Consider the following 19234-nt stretch of genomic DNA (forward strand, 5'->3'; position numbering starts at 1 on the left):
ATAAAAATCGTATCTACACGCTGTCTGTCAAATGGAGGACGTATAGCTTACCAGCGATAGAAGTTTGTATGGAAATTGCAATTCACGCGTCCCAATATTGGGACAGCTTCAGATTATTGACAGCTAATTACTGACAGTAGAAGGAATTATCTCTTAACTGTAGATACTATATTGGGAACGGCCGTAAGTACGCTCGATAGATCCCAGTCTTAGAGGTATTATTATCCAAACAAATATTAAATTAGGTAGTTAATACACATAGAAAATACACATTATAAACAAACATTATACCGCAATATTGAATACCAATAACAGCGTATCTCTACCAATGCCACGTATCGTAGCATTTAGTAATTCAGTCACGTATTAGCAGAGTCATAACTTTACATTGTTATTGTTATATCATTGAAAATGCCGCGAGCGTCCACAAAAATTGTATTAGCTTGGCGCCATTTTAATGTCCGCACTAAATGTTAATAAGCTAATTGCGTCTTAGGTTATTTATTCTCCAGAGCGGAACCATTACCGTATTACTTTTTAAGTGCTTCGTCTTAGTCAAACAACGAGATGGATATCATTAATATCAAGCCTAATTCTAAAAGATCTATTTTACTTTTTCTGTGGATTGTTTTCTTCATAATTCATCTTAACAAATTAGATTAAGATTAAAAGTTTCGTCTTAATAATTGTAAGTTTAAACTGTGTTATGTTGAACAATAGACAATCACAGAATATATTAATAGTCGTACCTATTCTGACTTTAAAAAATCACACCACTTTAAAAAATCCGTTAGAATTATGAATATTATTATTCTAGAATGAAAATGATTGTGAAATATATAATCAGAAAAGCAATTGTGTGATTTTATAATGACCACCGAAAAAATAAAACAAATTTATGTTTATTAATTATGCTTTATTTGCATCAAATAAAAATTTAATATAAAAAATACATATGTCAGGTGTGGGCTTCGAATCTATGCTCCTTCTCGGGAACAAAAGCTCAATTCTAGCGCACTCGGCCAATCTGACTTGATAACAATTCTAAGAATTAATGATCACTCCTACTACGCGGCTGGTTGTAATGCAATACGCGAAAGATGGACGAAAAAAACTTGAGGCACGAAAAGTTTTAAAACTCTTTACTGTTTTACAGTGGGGGACTTCATTGAACATGATGCTGGGTAGATCAGTACCATGGATTTCTCAGTTTGAAAGGCGCTGTAGTTAGTGAAATCACTGGAGATACCGACAATTCGCATGGCTTATCTTAAAGTGACAAGCTAATTCTCTTTATCCTATAAAAACTGACACAGATTCGCGAACAATAATTAAATTATCACGAATGTAAATATGTTGTAATTAGAAATGTAAATATATGCTAATTGGAGTTAATTTCCACACACGAATAGTTTACAAGCGCCTGTCAGTTCTACATAGCTTGTTGTTACGAGACCGTGCGTGCTACCGTCGATCAGGTGCTCACGCAAAGGTCGCGATTTGCGATACAAGCCCGGGCCTTAAACATGATTGCCTCTACATGAGACATTGAAATAGTGACAGTCTTAAGGTCACCAAAACTCATTTTGTAACCGAATACTACTTCAACAATTAATTGACCGTTTTGTTTCGTGCTAATAAAGTAATGGCTTTCACAAATTACAGTAATTGCTACTAAACATTGTTAAGGATTTTTCTATTTACGAATTACATTTAATCTATCGAGTAGATTCAATAAGAAATTACGCCTACAATGGCGGTAACTTCGCAAGTAATTTGTTATATTCCCAATTTTTAAGAACTATGTCAGTTATTAGGTCAAGGACCAGTTGCAGACATTCCGGGATAATAAAGTATGATCCAGGAGTAATGTTATAATATACATTACATCCGATAGTCTATTAAAACTTTGTACAAATATAAATTTAAGTTGTATTACAATATTGCACGGGGCAATTTTTGCTTGTGAAAATTTGTAAGGCGTTATATTTTTCAAAGTGAACTATTGTACTATTAAGAATATATTTTTTTTATAAAGCTTGGTTCCTGTGGATATAATTTGTTGACATGCACCAGACATTTTTACATGGCTCCAACACTCTTGCAACACCAGAGAAATCAAAACAGCGATGTCAACCTTATATTAGTGTCGGAATAAGATACTTACTTATGAATTCGAAAACCCTTAAATATTTGTACATATCGTGCGAGAGAAACGAGAGGGAAAAGAGGATGTAAATACTACGTAATAAGAGGCGGGGCTGCCTAAGTAAAAATTGAAATTTACAATATGGCGACGAAGTATAAACCGGCTAGGTTTGAAAGCGAACAGTTGCTTAAAACGTAGTTGATTTCGGCTATCTCCATTTTTTACTAGATTATAGCCGCTATCGGTCAATCTATCAATCACAGCACGTTTCATACATATCGCCTTTTTTTAGAGAGTTTCGCTAGGCTGCGAGAGGGTAGAAAGGTTCTCCCAATTGTGCCACCAAAGCTCAAAATAATAGTTTACACGAGTCGTATCGAATCCCATATTTTTAATAAAATAAATAAAAAAGCCATTTACTTCTTGCTTTTACAAAGTTTTTTAAATATTGTAAGTAAATTAATAATTAATAATTATAACTAAATTTGTTAGCAAGGACCCCGGATTGGGTAAAGGCCTCCTCTAAAGATGCCCACGCATCTCTATCCTGGGCTACGTCTATCCAGTTAGGGCCAGCTGTCCGTCTGAGGTCGTCTTCCCATCTGGTTAGTGGTCTCCCTCGGCTTCTCTTGCCCGCTGGGCCGCTCCACGATGTTACTCTCGCAGTCTATCTCTGGTCTGTACATCTCGCGACATGGCCAGCCCATTTCTATTTTAGTTTTAATGCATAAGTTAGAGCGTCAGTCGCATTTGTGGTTTTTCTTATCTTAGTATGTCTTACTTTATCAATCTTCCTTATTGACAGGTCCTGATTTTATTTGTGGCTTTAGAGGAGAACTTCCACGTCTGGCACCCATACGTCAGGCACGGTAAGAGACTCGAGTTCAACACTTTTGTTTTGATGTCTGTGGGCATATTACTTTTGGACATTTGTTTTAGGTTCCAATATTTATTCCATGTTGGTTGAACCCTTCTTTCGATTTCTAGTATTTCGCTGTTTTGGCAAAACTTAGCAATAATTTTCAATGCAGATTATATAGTCATGTGTATCCCAAAACATTAATCAAGGCTGTGTCTGTTATCTTGCTCTACACACAGAACCAATATCCCTCGACCCAAAATGCAAATATATTGCCTATTTATCGTTCACATAAAATTCTATTACCCACGCATCTGTTTTATCCAATCCAATTTTCGTTCCGATTTCATACAAAATCAATACTGTTAGAATCTTTTAACAGTCAAAGTTTGTAATAGTTTTGTTTTCGAACCTCTTTTTTGCTATGCGATATTTATACGTGGAAGGCACAATTATTGGTAGATTATTATCTCATCTTCGTAGATTATTCTATAATAACAGAATTCTTATTTTAAGACTGATATAACTTTTGTCTGCTATAAAAGGACGAGTATATCACGCCTTGGAGGATCATCAATAGAGATGCCTATGCTCGGAGATTCCCTGTGGCATCGAATCAGAAATGAGGAGATCCGTAGGAGAACCAAAGTTACCGACATAGCCCATATTGATTGCAAAATTGAAGTGGCAGTGGGCAGGGTATGTAGTCGGACGGACAGATGGCCGTTAGGGCAATAAAGCCCTCGAATGGCGACCTACCAGAAGACGCAGTGTTGGTGGGCCCGACAAGATGGATCTGGTCAAGATCGCCGGTTGGATAAGGGCTGTGCAGGACCGATCGTCGTGGAAATCTTTGGGGGAGGCCTTTGTCCAGCAGTGGACTGACAGCAGTGGACTGGGTCAGCCACTGCTGATGATGATGATGGTGATATCACGTCGTTAAAACCATAATTGTCGCTTTATATTTACAGAAGCCATTTCGTACATCTACACCATGACCATTTCTGAAATACTTTCCGATCGTCATTTTAGGCTTACAATTGTTAACTGAAATCAGCCATTAATCTGTGTATATCCCAGTACTCAAGTTATAACAAAAAGTCTATCAGAGTCTGATAAAAAGAAAGAAACCATTTTATGAGCAAAAAAACCTTATTATGGGCTTAAATTATACCATCGATACTATATTATGTAATAATCCTATTTAAAAATGTTCGCTTTTTTATGTTTTTGTAATTATAAATTAAGCGGCTAATGTACACAGGTAAGCTTTATAAATTGTATGTGTTTGTAATTGTATTTTAATCTATGTTTCTAACTTTTATGTTATATAAATGAAAAATAAATTATTACTCAACTGCAAGTTACCTAAGCAATAATGAAGCCTGGATCTAGATTATGATTGTCTTTAGCAATTACTTTTGCAATGGCAGTTTTATTAATATAACGCAAAAAATAACACTTGAAGAAATTCTAGTGCTGTTTCTTTTCTATTATAATGCTATTTGTTTTCAAAGCAGTGCAAATGAATTAATTGACTTTAAAAAAATACGGATTGCACTCGGGGAGAAGTGAAAACTTGAACATTAACGTTGTGCATTTTTGAATATTTTGGAATGGTTAGGGAATAGTTTGAGGAAAAGAACCTGAAATCAAATTTGATATAAATATTTACGAAAGACTTATTAGAAATTATCCGCCCGTATTCTTGTACAAGTTGGTCAAACTGTCACATAAATACGAAGGGACTTTCAGAAATGGTTTAACATAAAATTGATTTAATATAGCATGTTAGAAGACGGAATCATTTCAAACGTTCAAGAGTGGAATATTTCCACCTGTTCAGCTAATATTGTAGTGAATTCAGTTTTACGAGAGTCATAACTCGTTTCACCCTGAGGGCGGGGTCGCGACTCGTGTCCTTGTGGTGAAGACCTATTAGGCATGTAGCCAACAGATGTATGGCTACGCGATCTTGGCTACCAATACTACGCCGTTTTTCGACTTGTTGCGGAGTCTTTATTTACAATGATCGCCAAGAGTAGTTATGATATTACAGCCTTACAAATAAACTTGGTATAACAAACAAACATTGTTGACAAATATATATTTTGCTTATGATTCGTTTTAGTAGTTTATTTGCAAGGCAGCTTGTCATTCGGAAAACTTCAGAGTTATCATTGTATTGACAGTGTTGTCAGCGATATAGTCAACATTTTGCATAATATTCTTGGTTTATTCTCAGTTATAACTTTATATCAAGTATATTTGTAAAGCCGTGAGTTTTTATACGATTCTATGTTTAAGTATGTGGGTGTCGCGGGTTTCGGGGCAGTTAATGACAATTTATTGAAGTAGGCGTTACTGTGCGGAATTCCATAATTATCCAAATGATTAGAGTTTCCTTTAGTGTTAATTCCGCCAATATTTGTCTTTAAACAATTTGACACGTGTTGCCCCTCTACACGAGGCTCTAAAGCCGTAAGATTTTATACGATTCTATGTTTGAGTGTGTGGGTGTCGCGGGTTTTGGGGCAGTTAATGACAATTTATTGAAGTAGGCGTTACTGTGCGGAATTCCATAATTATCCAAATGATTTGAGTTTTCTTTAGTGTTAATTCCGCCAATATTTGTCTTTAAACAATTTGACACGTGTTGCCCCTCTACACGAGGCTCTAAAGCCGTAAGATTTTATACGATTCTATGTTTGAGTGTGTGGGTGTCGCGGATTTTGGGGCAGTTAATGACAATTTATTGAAGTAGGCGTTACTGTGCGGAATTCCATAATTATCCAAATGATTTGAGTTTTCTTTAGTGTTAATTCCGCCAATATTTGTCTTTAAACAATTTGACACGTGTTGCCCCTCTACACGAGGCATCCTCAGGACGTATTGCCGGAATTAAAACTAAAGAAAACTCAAATAATTTGGGCAGTTAATGACGTCACAATTAGATCATATTGACACTGTTAGAGCGCATTCGCACTACGTCCTATCAGAGTCCGATCCGTATCCGTGAAAACACGATCCGAATATGGTAGCTTACGCGCTAGCGGATCTAGTGATCCGACTTCCGTCATGCGATTACTTTCCGGCAACCGTAGAAATAGTTCTACGGCTACTCATGAGTCCGGACCGTTTTTTTTACGGATACGTATCGGACTCTGATCGGACGTAGTGCCAAAGCGCTCTTATGGTACAATGATGCTGATTAACGTCAGGTGAATTCATATGTTATATTTCGCTAACTGATGTTTAAATATAAAATAAAAAACCCTTTATTTCCATATTTTAAGACTAACACAAAAAGAAAAACACTTTATCTAGCTTTATACAAAGCAAACAAAATATTATCTTATGTAATGTGTCATTATTATATTAATAATATAAAAAAAAAAACAAAAAATTACATTTTAAGTAGGTAGGTATTAATTAATTATTCTACTGAACCCATTTGAGAAGGCCTCCTCCAAAGATTTCCATTTCTCTCAGTCTATTGCTATTTCTTTAAAATCGTCTTCCCGTTTAGATTATGGACTTCATCTATATACGAGTAAATCGAATCGGCCTTTCCATAACGTCAGTTACTTTTTGTCCATCTACTATCTTCAAGAATCAAGACGTGCTATAAATAGAATACTGAAATAATCGAACCATAATATTTTCGTACGCTGGTTACTTTTGGACTAACTAAAGCTAACTTAACACCTAGCACTCTTTCTCCGCTGACACGGTACTCACTATCAGGCATCCGGGATGTATGTCAACATACATAATATTGAATTCTGTCATTATTCTTATTAAACTGTAAATGCTAAGAAAAGACACATCACTTTCAAATTATTAAATTAAAACAAGCAATGCAAGCAAAGCAATTTAAAACAATTGCATTTTACAAACACATTCCAAAATATCCTTTGTGTTTTAGTTGATGGTGAATCTGTGACAAATATATAGTTATTTGTGACTCAATGTGAGGAAATATATGTAAAGCGTTTTTACGCAAAGTGTTGTGATGAGTGGTCGGCATCAGCTCAGGGTACCGGAAGTGAGGGTGAGTGGTGCGCCGGCGCAGGATGAAGATGACCCTCCTGCAGCTCTCCCGCCGTTCGCGCTCACTTTGGCATCCATACCTCGACGTAGACACTCCTGGATTTGTAGGTAAGATACACGTAATAGCAGATTCAGTAGGAATTAACACTGTGGACTTTTTAAGGTTCCGTAGCCAAATGTCAAAAAACGGAACCCTTATGGATTTTTCATGTCTTTTTCAGTGACTATAAGAACTATACTGTTGAAATTTGGTAAGTAGATGCATTCTGTGAACTGCATTAATATACTTACACAAACATTGAAAAAAAATAACAATCAATTTTGGGGGTTATACTTAGAACTGGAACTCAAAAAATTTTTTTCATGAGACCCGACCCATACGTGTGTGTGGTTCGTGCGCGTATCTATGGATAGGTCTTCAAAAATGATATTGTTAAAATGTGTCCCCCCCCCGTAACCTCTAAAATAAGAGAATAATAAAACTAAAAAAAAAAAAATCTAAAAATCTAACGAAAATGTCAGCTGTGTAACTCTAGTGATTCATGAGAATAAGTCGGCTGACAAACAAAAACGGACCAGAGTTTTTGTACCTAATAGGTGTCTCGTTGGTTATTCTTTGAATAACGAACTATTTTTATTATTTTTTTATGGAAAAGGAGGAAAAACGAGCGTACGGGTCACCTGGTGTTAAGCGATCAACGCCGCCCACATTCTCTTGCAACACCAGAGGAATCATAGGAGCGTTGCCGGCCTTTAAGGAAGGTGTACGCGCTTTTTTTGAAGAAACCCATGTCGTATCTTCCCGGAAACACCGCACGAGGAAGTTCATTCCACAGCTTTATAGTACGTGGAAGAAAGCTCCTTGAAAACCGCACTGTGGAGGACCGCCACACATCCAGATGGTGAGGATGATATCCTAACTTGTGGCGTGTCGTGCGAAGGTGGAATTCGGCGGCAGGAAATAGATGAAACAGCTCTTTGGAACACTCTCCAGTATAAATGCGGTAGAGGACACAGAATGAAGCGATATCTCTATGCAACGCCAAGTGATTTAGCCGTTCACAGAGCACTGGCTCCCCGACAATTTGACCTTGTCTATTAAACTACTACTATTAAAATGGAATCAACTATTAGGCCTTTTCCACTTTCTCTCGGGTGATACATAGCTTAATAAACCTATGAGAAAAAAATGGAATATAATAAATAAATTTACAAATATCAAACAATGACCGATCGTCGACGAGATGTTTGGGGGAGGCCTTTGTACAGCAGTGGACGTTAACCGTCTGATGTGGCAATGTTGACGATGATGATGATAGCATTAAAATAATTTATGATATCAGCAAAGATCAGTTTGAGAACAGTTGCTCGGAAGTCACATACTCGTATAAAACAGTACAAATGGCTCGTAAAATCTTCTACTAAGTACATCAGATACTTGAAAGGCAAATGACAACAAACGTGACCGTTCGTTGTCATTTGCCCTGTGTTTTTTATGCCCGGGGTATAAAAAGAATAGGGAAGTCCCAGACCCACGGGTGTCGTAAGAGGCAGCTAATAGGTGGCTCCTTTAGACAGGATGGCGGCTAGATTATGGGCACCATAACGGTGCCTATGTCTTCCGTGAAGCAGTTATGTGTAAGCATTATTGTGTTTGGTCTGAAGGGCATAGCTAGTGAAATTACTTGGTAAATTAGACTTAACATCTTATGTCTCAAGTTGCGGTTGTTACAATGCAATGCCGCTCAGGATTCTTGAAAAACCCAAAAATTCTGAGCTGCATTGTAATGGGCAGGGCCGCTCCTACTCGTCTCGTCCCTTAATGTCATAAAAAACGTACAACTAACTACTACCATCAAAAAAGCGCGTACATCTTCCTAAGTTGCCAGCCAGACTTCCACTCTCTTGTGATTCCTCTGGTGTTGTAGGTTAAAATATATAGGCGGCGGTGAACACTTAATGTAGTGGTACGACAAATATTCTCATTTGTACTTCCATAAAAACTGTTTATATTGTAGTAAGTCGTAAAAGATGCTGGAAAACCTTGGAGGTATAAAACACGTACATGAAATAGAAACGTTATATCTAAAGGCTAATTAGTAACCTCAAAGAAAAATGAAATGTGTTTTTACTTTCTGCTGGTACGTCTTTCGTTTTGACTGACTCAAGGTTATTTCGTTAAGCTTATCTCAATGTGCCTAAGGTTTTCTGCTAATAAAAATGTTATGTCATTTATATGCTAACCTTTACAAATAAAACTGGTTTTTAATTTCTCTTAAAGTCACTGCAGGAGTTGTTTAAAAATAAAAAAAAACTAACATTATAATTTTGAAGCATAATTATAATGCCTCCAAGTTGTTAGTATTAAATTAAAACGCAAGTATCTATCTCTACTCTGTGGTATTTTCAAACTCAACAAGCACAGGCGACTAGCACACGTTAAAATCATTTTTTTAGAAGTTATCGATTAGATATTAGACAATAATTAAACGACTTATCATCATCAACATTCATCATTTCAGCCGGAAGACGTCCACTGCTGGACAAAAGCCTCCCCCAAAAATCACCATGACGATCGGTCCTGCGCTGCCCTCATCCATCCTACTCCGGCAATCTTGACCAGATCGTCGGTCCATCTTATTGCCTACCAACACTACGCCTTCCTGTACGTGGTCGCAAACGACTTATATATCCCAGTAATTAGTAATCCAGCCTACTGAGCTAAACGTCCCGGGTTTGAATCCCGGTAAGTGCAAACATTTATTTGTTGAACATGGGTGTTTGTATTGTGTCATGGATATTTATGTGTATGTTTATAACATTAAAATAATATCATCGTCTTGTACCCATAGATCAGGCTATGCCTAGTTTGGGACACGATGATATGTCTAAAAGTATATCAATATTATATTAAGTCCTCAGATTAAGGATCGGTCTCCGTTTCGCTCCTACTAGACACCTCACTACCTAAGAACAATAGCTTTTTAGATTATTAGCAACTATTAGATGCTTGTGTGCGTGGCATCGTGACACTCATTTGCATATTTAAAATTTTGTAACATACGCTTCGTGTTATTTTACATTGAAATATTTTATAAGATACAAAATACTTACTGAAAATTTGTGATCCCAGTGTCTTTCTTATTTCTTGTATAATGTTACATACATGTTATAGTATTATTTTTACAGAGTTTTACTTAGCAACCCGGCATTTTAGTTTCACTTATTAGCAAAGTTTAAAATCACATATGGTAGGTCAACGTCACACATTATTCGAGACTGGCTCGAGTACGCCCACTTGGGCGTAGATTTAGTTGCCTCACTTTGCGATTACGCCTGCGGTATCTAGTTGGAGTGCAGCGGAGACCAATCCTTAATCCAAGATTAAGTCTATATTCTCATATATTGGTTGCAGCACCTTACAAACTAATTTATTAAGTAATATATTACAGCAATGGTAAAATACTCTATTTAATTGATAAGAGTGGCCGTTGAGTTTTGTGTGTGTATGTTCTTCTCACGAGCTTAACTTTTTACGAACATAATATGGTAAATTCAGTTATTTAAAAGAAGTATTTGTAGTGACGATTCAAAAGCGCCCAGTTTAAGCGTAATTGGATAAAGTTTATTTGAATTTTGACTTTAATCTTACAAAGGCCTCTTCCAACTTCTTCCATTCGGTTCTACATCTGGTAGTTTTAGACCACGTATTGCTAACGCTCTTCGTTTCTACTGACTCACGTTTTCTTTAAGTATTTTCTAGTAATTTTCTTGTAGGCTCACATCTAAAAAGCCAAGGCCATAGAAGAAATGCGTCACTAAATATATTTAACTAAGAATAGTTAAGTCGAACAATTAAAGGCGTGAGCTGTGCTATTTACCAAGAGGCTTTAAACGGTGACTAGCAGTCTGAGAGACAATTAATATGAGTTAATATTCATGAGATGTTAGACATTCTTGCGGCGGACATTAACACAACAATAACGCTTCTGAATGGTATTGTTGGCGACTTAAGAGAATAATCTATAAAGATTTCCTAGCTTGTCACATTTTACACACGGCTATCTTCGTCATTCATTTTCTAAAATTCTTTAAGCTTATATAGCGAAGTCAGGCTAGCGGAAAACTCTAAGAAAAGAATCACCCGATTGTATCAAACGTGCAGTCATTGACAGATTGACAGATGACGGCTATAATCTTGTAAAAAAAAGAAGATAGCCAAAATCCACTACGTTTTAAGCAACTATTCCCTTTCAATATTAGCCGGATTATAATTCGTGGCCAATTGTGATACTGTAATTACTACTATTTCATTCTTATGTCAAATGACTGCACGTTTCATACTAAACTGAATTTCAATTCTTACATAGGCAGTCCAGCCTCTTATAACGTCTCTGCCCGAAGTTGCCGTAAATATTTGACAGATTCAATCAGGTTTAGTTTGGTTTTCGAGTTAATATGTGCATATATTTGACACTTTATAAGGTCCGCAACGCACTTATGATTTCTCTGGTGTTTAGAAGATGGTATGAACCACGGAAAGGAAGTACATCTACATCCAAAGGAAGTCGTTAAGTGATATACCCAGTTTACGTCACAGGTACCAACATAATATACAACCAATGATTGTGTTCCGTTATATTTTCTTATAATTTTAGGGCACCCTCAACTTTAGTCGTTTCTGGTTATCAGTTGTATGCAGTATCCATCGAGAGCAAAGCTTCTGAACATTCAGGTGTTCAAGCAAAATCTTCTGTACTTGACTCATACCAAAACTTAATTGAATACAAATTTGTAAACATGTACTTATTATATGTTTTGCGTCTTTTGGCGTGCTAGTTAACTATTACACCTAAATCCAACACCCTGACGTTATATGGCAAAACTTCACTTACCATAAGACTCTTCTAACACATATGTCTACTGAACAACCAATGGGCTGGAATTAAATATATATATAATTCATTATGTATATAATTGTAATAATAATAAGTTGCAAACAAAACACATTAATTAATTAAATTAGTCGGTATAATAATATTTTCATTGGATGATGGATTAAAAAATATATATAAAAAAAATTATATCAAACTTTACTTACCCCGACGTGCCATGCCGTATCTAGTAGCTCTTAATGCATGTGTTGATCATAATGTTTACGCGGTTTTTTCATTTCTACCCACTTTGTTTTGTATAGACTCGCAGTACTACGAGTAAGATACCTAATGTTTATATTGTTTTCTCATGTAAGTGAATATGTTCTGTTCTTAATGAGAATAAAGTTCTTTAACCATATGTATGTAATATTTTCTTTATTGCCATACAGAACGTGACAAAAATAAAATGCACTAGGCGAAACCTCACCTGACATATGATCGTGGATCCATGTTTCCTTCCAGCGCTCTTTTTCAGCCATCCTCTCCTGCCTAATGGCTTAACTCCTCCTCCACTCCCCGGCTTCCCGATTACTTTCTTAACCTATATTTTTTATTGAATGAAATATTAAGAAATATGAAAAAACAATGTTATTGACCTTGTATGTGTGTATGTAAGTGTGTGTGTGGTTTTTTTTCTGAGGAAAATATACTTTTACGTATCATAAGATCGTGGACGTATTGATATCGTATGTCGGGCTAGGTTTGAAGACCAATACCGACAAAAAAACCGCCTCTTCTCCCTAGTCCCCATGGAATCGATGCAAGGCATTTCTTCACGGGGGGAATATCTAGCTTTTGCTATCTCCAATAAGAAGCGAAAGGTGTGTACTGTGTGTGGGCGTGTGTTTATTTACGCATAAGAAATCTTTTAGAGAAAGGATTCTCCAACGTGCGTGGTTCAGATTCCCCGCAGCTTTCAGAAGATGCTTTTTAGTAGATTTTAGCTCATTTGTTTCTTTAGAGAAGGGAGTAAGTCACTCCATATTTTTGCTGCAGAGAAAACTATTTAACTCTGCAAACGTAAATTAGCACGAGGAATAAAAAAATAAGGATTTTGGTTTTGTTACGCCGAAGAACTATATTTTCTTGCATGCGTACAAAAGTACACACATACTTTTTGAAGTTAAACTTCCATAGGCGCGTTATAAAAAAATTATGAGAGTGAAATTTTAAGATGCGCACGCATCACTGTAACACAAAAGTGACATGGTGAAGTTGGTACCTAAAATTATCTGACGTTTGCGACATTCGTTTTTTTTTGGTTCCTCATCCATTATTAGGATAAGCAAAGGGTTCAAGCCCGTACAGCAGTATTCGTTATTTAATAATTAATTGTCAAAGCGATCGTTGCAAGATTTTTACGATATTGTTCTTTCTACAAACGTAGAATAGCACAAGGAATAAATAATTTTAGGGCCAAAGAAGTATAACATCTTGCGTACATACAAAAGTACACACATACTTTTTTATCAGTTTATTTCAGTCAGTCTAATCCTTCAGTTCAGTGATCTCCGCGAAAAGGCCCCTTCAACACCAAGGAATGGGATTTGTAGAATTAGTACACCCACAAGTATTTTAAAATAAGACGTAATAAAAAATTATCTATTGCCTATTTTTCTTACCAATTAGCCACAATAGTGTTAAACTTGTATGCAATATAAAAGAGTTTGCTTTGCGAGTAAAATGGTAGAATCAACACAGTTATTGGGAAATGGAGCAATCTGATAAGCGGAAATAACTGTTTGCTTCCAATTATTTCTGTTTCAGCGCTGCACTGAAGACTTAATTTAATGATAGCAGTAAAAGAGGACTTATATTCATTTCATAGTAGCAATGTCATCAGGTTTATTTAAAGTTGTTAGTTTCAGTAATTAAATTTTAGCATTTTCGTTTAAGCGCTGTTTCTGAGTAATGGATGTTTGTATGTTTCTATTTATGTATGTTTAGCATGTATTAAGGAAAAATAATTTGTGTTAATGTGTATATTACTATATTCTTTAATACAATTTTATTTTACTTCCTTCATTTATAACTTATGAATAAAGTATAGAGACCTACTAGTGTAGGTTTACGACAATTCTGTGGATGATTAGGGTGACAAAATTATTATTGTTATAATATGCATGCGGATGGGCAGCGTTCGGGAAGCTCCTTAAAATCTTCTCATCCAAAATACCCCGGTGTCTGAAGACGAAGGTTTTTTAACCAGTGCGTGTTGCCAGTGATGATATACGGAACGCACACGTGATCGCTAAGTATGGCAAGCTCATTGTCGCTCAGAGGGCTTTGTTCGGAGTTTCCTTGCAAATGCATGCAGAAATGAAGAGATCCGTGGGACAACCAAAGTAATAGACATAGCCCAGATAGTTGCGAAACTGAAGTAGCAGAAGGGCAGGGCACATAGCTCGACGCACAGATGGCTGTCGGGGCAGTAAAAACCTCGAATGGCGACCAAGTTCCGAAAGACGTAGTGTTGGTAGGTCCCCAACAAGATGGACCGATGATCTAGTCAAGGTGGCCGGAGTAGGTTGGACGAGGGCGGCGCAGGATCGATCGTCATAACTATCTTTGGGTGAGGCCTTTGTCCTGCAGTGAACGTCTTTCGGCTGAAATACATGGAGTGTAGTATCACGACAATTCTGCCGATGATTAGGGCGAGAAAAGTATTATTATTATTATATGCATTTAAATTTGTTAATAAACTAACTACTTACATTTTGAACTTTCTTAGATTTTGTGAAGAATTATATATTGAAAGCAATGGGGGAAGGCCTGGATATAGCTAAGGCCTTTGATCGTGTATGGCGCTCCTCTCAAGACATCCATCATTTGGGCTTCCCAAGAGCTTATGCAAGTGGACCTCCAGCTTCCTCACTGGGCGCAGCACACAGATCGTTGTCGACGGTTATTGCTCGAACCCGAAGCCCATGAACGCTGGAGTGCCCCAAGGCTGTGTGCTGCCGCCCACACTGTTTCTTCTGCATATCAATGATATGTTGGACACCTCTAACATACATTGCTATGCAGACGACAGCATGGGCGATGCCGTATACACGGGCCATGCAGGTCTCTCTAGGGAAATCGTCAACCAGTGCCGGGAGAAACTTGTGTCTTCTTGTGGCGGCGGTGATTTCTTAACACCAGGTGACCCGTACGCTCGTTTTTCCTCCTTCTCCATAAAAAAAAGAGTATTAAGAACTCGAGGCCTCGAATAAGTAGACTTCAAGGTAGATGTCTACTATGACTAGCGCCGCCGCGCGAGACGCGTATCGCATATTGTAGAAGCTTCTTCGATCGATTTTTTTTTGTATATACGAGTAGCTTCGCTAACATCAAATCTATAAGACTCACGTTTCTTCTGTAACTTTTTATTACCGCATTAATAAATATTAACTAACCATTTAAATTTTAGCATGAACACCTAGCTACATGCAGATTAGAAAACAATGACTTTTAAAGATAATAAGTAAGATTAAGATTTACTAAAAATAAGATTAAAGAAAATAATTTAATATTTTTTTTATGGAATAGAAGGACAAACGAGCGTACGGGTCACCTGGTGTTAAGTGATCACCGCTGCCCACATTCTGTTGCAACATTAGAGGAATCACAGTAGCGTTGCCAGCCTTTAAGGAAGGTGTACGCGCTTTTTTTGAAGGTACCCATGTCGTATCGTCCCGGAAACACCGCACAAGGAAGCTCATTCCACAGCGTTGTAGTACGAGGGAGAAAGCTCATTGAAAACCGCACTGTAGAGGACCGCCACACATCCAGATGGTGGGGATGATAATATAGGTTAATAGCCAAAGATAAATACAAAATAGTTTCATTATTAAATTATTATGTTTTCAGCTATATCTGCTCGCACTGTACCGTCTCTTTTTTCACCTGAATTGAGAAGATGTTCTTCTCAAAGATTTTTTCATTACTTTGCTACGAGGGCAACATGAAGAGTAAATAAGTGCTAATGTATATGGTAAGGGAGCTTCTAAGCCTACACACGAGTCTTGGGTATATTTCGGAGTTACTTACGGGCGTTCCTAATACACTATCTACAGATAGAGATAAATTACTACCTTCTACTGTCAGTAATTAGCTGTCAATAATCTGAAGCTGGCCCAATATACCCTTATCGCCGTATATTGGGACGCGTGAAGTGCAATTTCCATACAAACTTCTATCACTGGTAAGCTATACGACGTCCCATTGACAGACAACGTATACAGGTGAGTTACCGGCGATAAGTTTATTGGGACAGAAAAGTCAACGATAGTTACGATTTTAATCTCAAGTAAGAGATAGACTGAATATTGGGAACGGCCGTTAGTCTGCTATACGATGTCATCCGCACGTTGAATCCATGAAATGCTAAGAAATTTATCTTAAACCAAAATAATTATATTTCAGCAACTCCTTGAAGGCTTGTATTGTTATTTTTTGCATTGAGATAACGAGATATTTAATAGAGTCCCGTTTCAAAACCCTCACAGGAAAAATGAGTTGCTAGGCAACTATAACATTTCTTGTGAGGCTAAAGTAGTCCCCATTGTAGCCGTTCAATCTTAAAATTTTATGAATTTCTTTAAAGCGTTAATTTTATTATTTCCTTATGTCGGCGAATTCAAACTTTAAATAATTCCTACTACTTCACAGCTGAATATCTAAGTGATCGGATAGCCTGGGACTAGATTATGATAATTTTATAGCAGTAGCAATGACATCACAATATTGTAATTTTTATTAAAAAGCGCAAAAAATAACACTGGGGGAGTTTCTTGCGCCACTACTTCTCTGTCAGTGCACCATTTGTTTCCGAAGCGGTAGTAGTATCTAGTATATTAGAAATTATATCAAAAAGAATTCTAAAGGAATCAATTTTGAGAAATGCCTTTTATGTATCTCTCTCCATTGCTCTCTCTATCCCTAAGCTTCCTCCTGTCATATCTTCTATCCACCATATTCCCAGGAAGACTTCTTCATTTGTCCTGCTGGTCCTCCCATATATACTTATCTCTGATGCCCATAATATTTCGTCTGTGTATGCTATATCTTCAGCCTACACATATAAAAGCTTGATAAAACCTTTTACAGGTCCAGATTTTACTATATTAACTAGATCAAAGTGAGATTATTGTATTAACTCGCAGTACATCGCAACACGCGGATGCACTAAGTTCGTTATAAGCCTCCATTTAGCCTTAAACTGATTATATACAGTTTCCATATTGTAAATTACTAAGTAGTACATTTAATTTTAAACACAGACAATATGATCCAAAACAAAATATTATGATAAAATTACCTTCCCTTAAAGCACTGCCCGGGTTTATCTGAGAATTTATAATGGGATTTTTTTTTTCAGAATACCTATTTGTTTTTAGTTTTTTCTTGAGACCGTTTTGTTTGTAACACTATATTATTTTAACGACAATAAGGAGCGAGACAAGCAGGACGTTCAGCTGATGATAATTGATACGCCCTGCCCATTACAATGCAGTGTCACCCAGGATTATTGAAAAACCCAAAAATTCTGAGCTGCATTACAATTGCGCTCGTCACCTTGAGACATTAGATGTAAAGTCTCATTTGCCCAGTAATTTCACTAGCTATGGTGCGCTTCAGACCGAAACACAATTATGCTTACACATTACTGCTTCACGGCAGAAATAGGTGCCGTTGTGGTACCCATAATCTAGCCGGCATCCTGTGCAAAGGAGACTCCCACTGGTGAACTATTTGCCTTATATTACCAATACTTCATTAATGTTGTCGACATTTATGACATCGCCTATTGTTGGCTCGTGGTAATTGTCATACTAATGAGTTATAATAGTTATTTACTTATGCTTCTAATATTTCATTACATTAATAAGCTGCATAATTATGTAAAGATATTTAATCGTTATATTTTTATATCAAGAAAATGTCATATGGAGATAATATAACAATGGTACAAGCGCCACCATTTTAAATGCCAACCAATCAAATGACGCGGAAGCTAACAAAATTCATTTTTTACTAAGCTATAAGCACTATTCCTGGTTTAAACTAATTGAAAATTATTTTCTAGAATTTTTGGTCCTAGGAAGCTTGCCCTGTTTTTTAATTTCTAGTTTTATAAATTGAAACTCGAAGGATCTTTATGAGGCTCAAAAAACCGCGCAGCGAGGCCTCGAATCCACCAACCACCTGAAAATCAGTTCATTTAATTCAAATGTTATCGCCGTTTGAAATTAAAAAAAAAGTGTTTCATTAAACTTTTATCAGACATGATTTTCAGAATGATTTTTTCAAATGACTTGGAAATTGAATACCTGATCTTAAGCATGTTCTGAGTTCTTTTATAAATAGCTCAAAAACATAGAACAGCTAACACTTTGAGCTCCAATAGGTCAAAATGACACAAATTATATTTTTGAGCTCGAAATGGGGTCGTTGACCCGCATTGCTTGGCTAGTGTCTCAGCCATGCCCGTGTCGAACGTATATCTAACGCTATAGATATATACGTTCGAGCACTTTTTGCCTAAAGTGTTGGGAAAACCTCGCCTTAAGTTCAATTTGAAGCGTTTAGGTATGGAATCAGCGGGAAGTTGCAGAGATGGACCTGAAGGTCAACCGTTTTCCTAATTTTTTGCGCTGTAAACTTCCTTCTCCACGATTTGGCACTTTATTTAGTGGGTTTTGAACCGTTTGATGAATTAGTTATCACTTCTGTCGTGTAGTGGAGTATTTGACACGAAAAATGGATTGAGAGACTAACTACTGTATCGTATAGGTAGTTTAAAACCTTTTTAAATCACTAAGATATGTATATTAATTATATTCTTCTCTTTACACGAGGTATCAGTGAACGAGAGTCAATGCTTTATTTAATTTCTTCATAAGATCTATTTTTCCAAGCAACCAAAATATGTAACCAATTTCCTTCCAACTCCGGAGTATTTTTAGTACCGTTGTTCCAGTTTTTATGTTTAAAACAATGTCAATATTATTTCAGACATGTTGTTTATTATATTGAAAGATAACGTTCACACCTCAGGTCGTTTGTCGTAAACTAATAGATTATCGTCATTTAAAAGTTTTCTTCTCTAAACAGAACTTCAAAGTCTTGGCAAATACCATATGGATATATCTATATGTCTTGGCAAGCATTTAGATTATAATATATATACTCATTACTGTAAATAACACGTCCAAATCTACCGTACAATGTGGCATCGTTACTTATTCATAG

General features: G+C 36.5%; 1 protein-coding gene across 6 annotated transcripts in view; it reads left to right on the top strand.

Annotated features, from left to right (window-relative positions):
• The window catches only part of LOC126969336 (cAMP-specific 3',5'-cyclic phosphodiesterase), a 607232-nt gene that overhangs the window by 311542 nt on the left and 276456 nt on the right, over positions 1 to 19234 (top strand). The window contains exon 2 of one of the 6 annotated variants that reach the window (XM_050814736.1): positions 6937 to 7169. The exons of the other annotated variants lie outside the window; for them this stretch is intronic. Coding sequence (XP_050670693.1) covers positions 7024 to 7169 — 146 coding nt within the window. The 5' untranslated portion in view covers positions 6937 to 7023. The remainder of the gene's footprint in view (positions 1 to 6936; positions 7170 to 19234) is intronic. 6 annotated transcript variants of the gene reach the window in all.

This window comes from Leptidea sinapis, chromosome 1 (assembly GCF_905404315.1).
Source record: "Leptidea sinapis chromosome 1, ilLepSina1.1, whole genome shotgun sequence".
NCBI classification, from domain to species: domain Eukaryota; kingdom Metazoa; phylum Arthropoda; class Insecta; order Lepidoptera; family Pieridae; genus Leptidea; species Leptidea sinapis.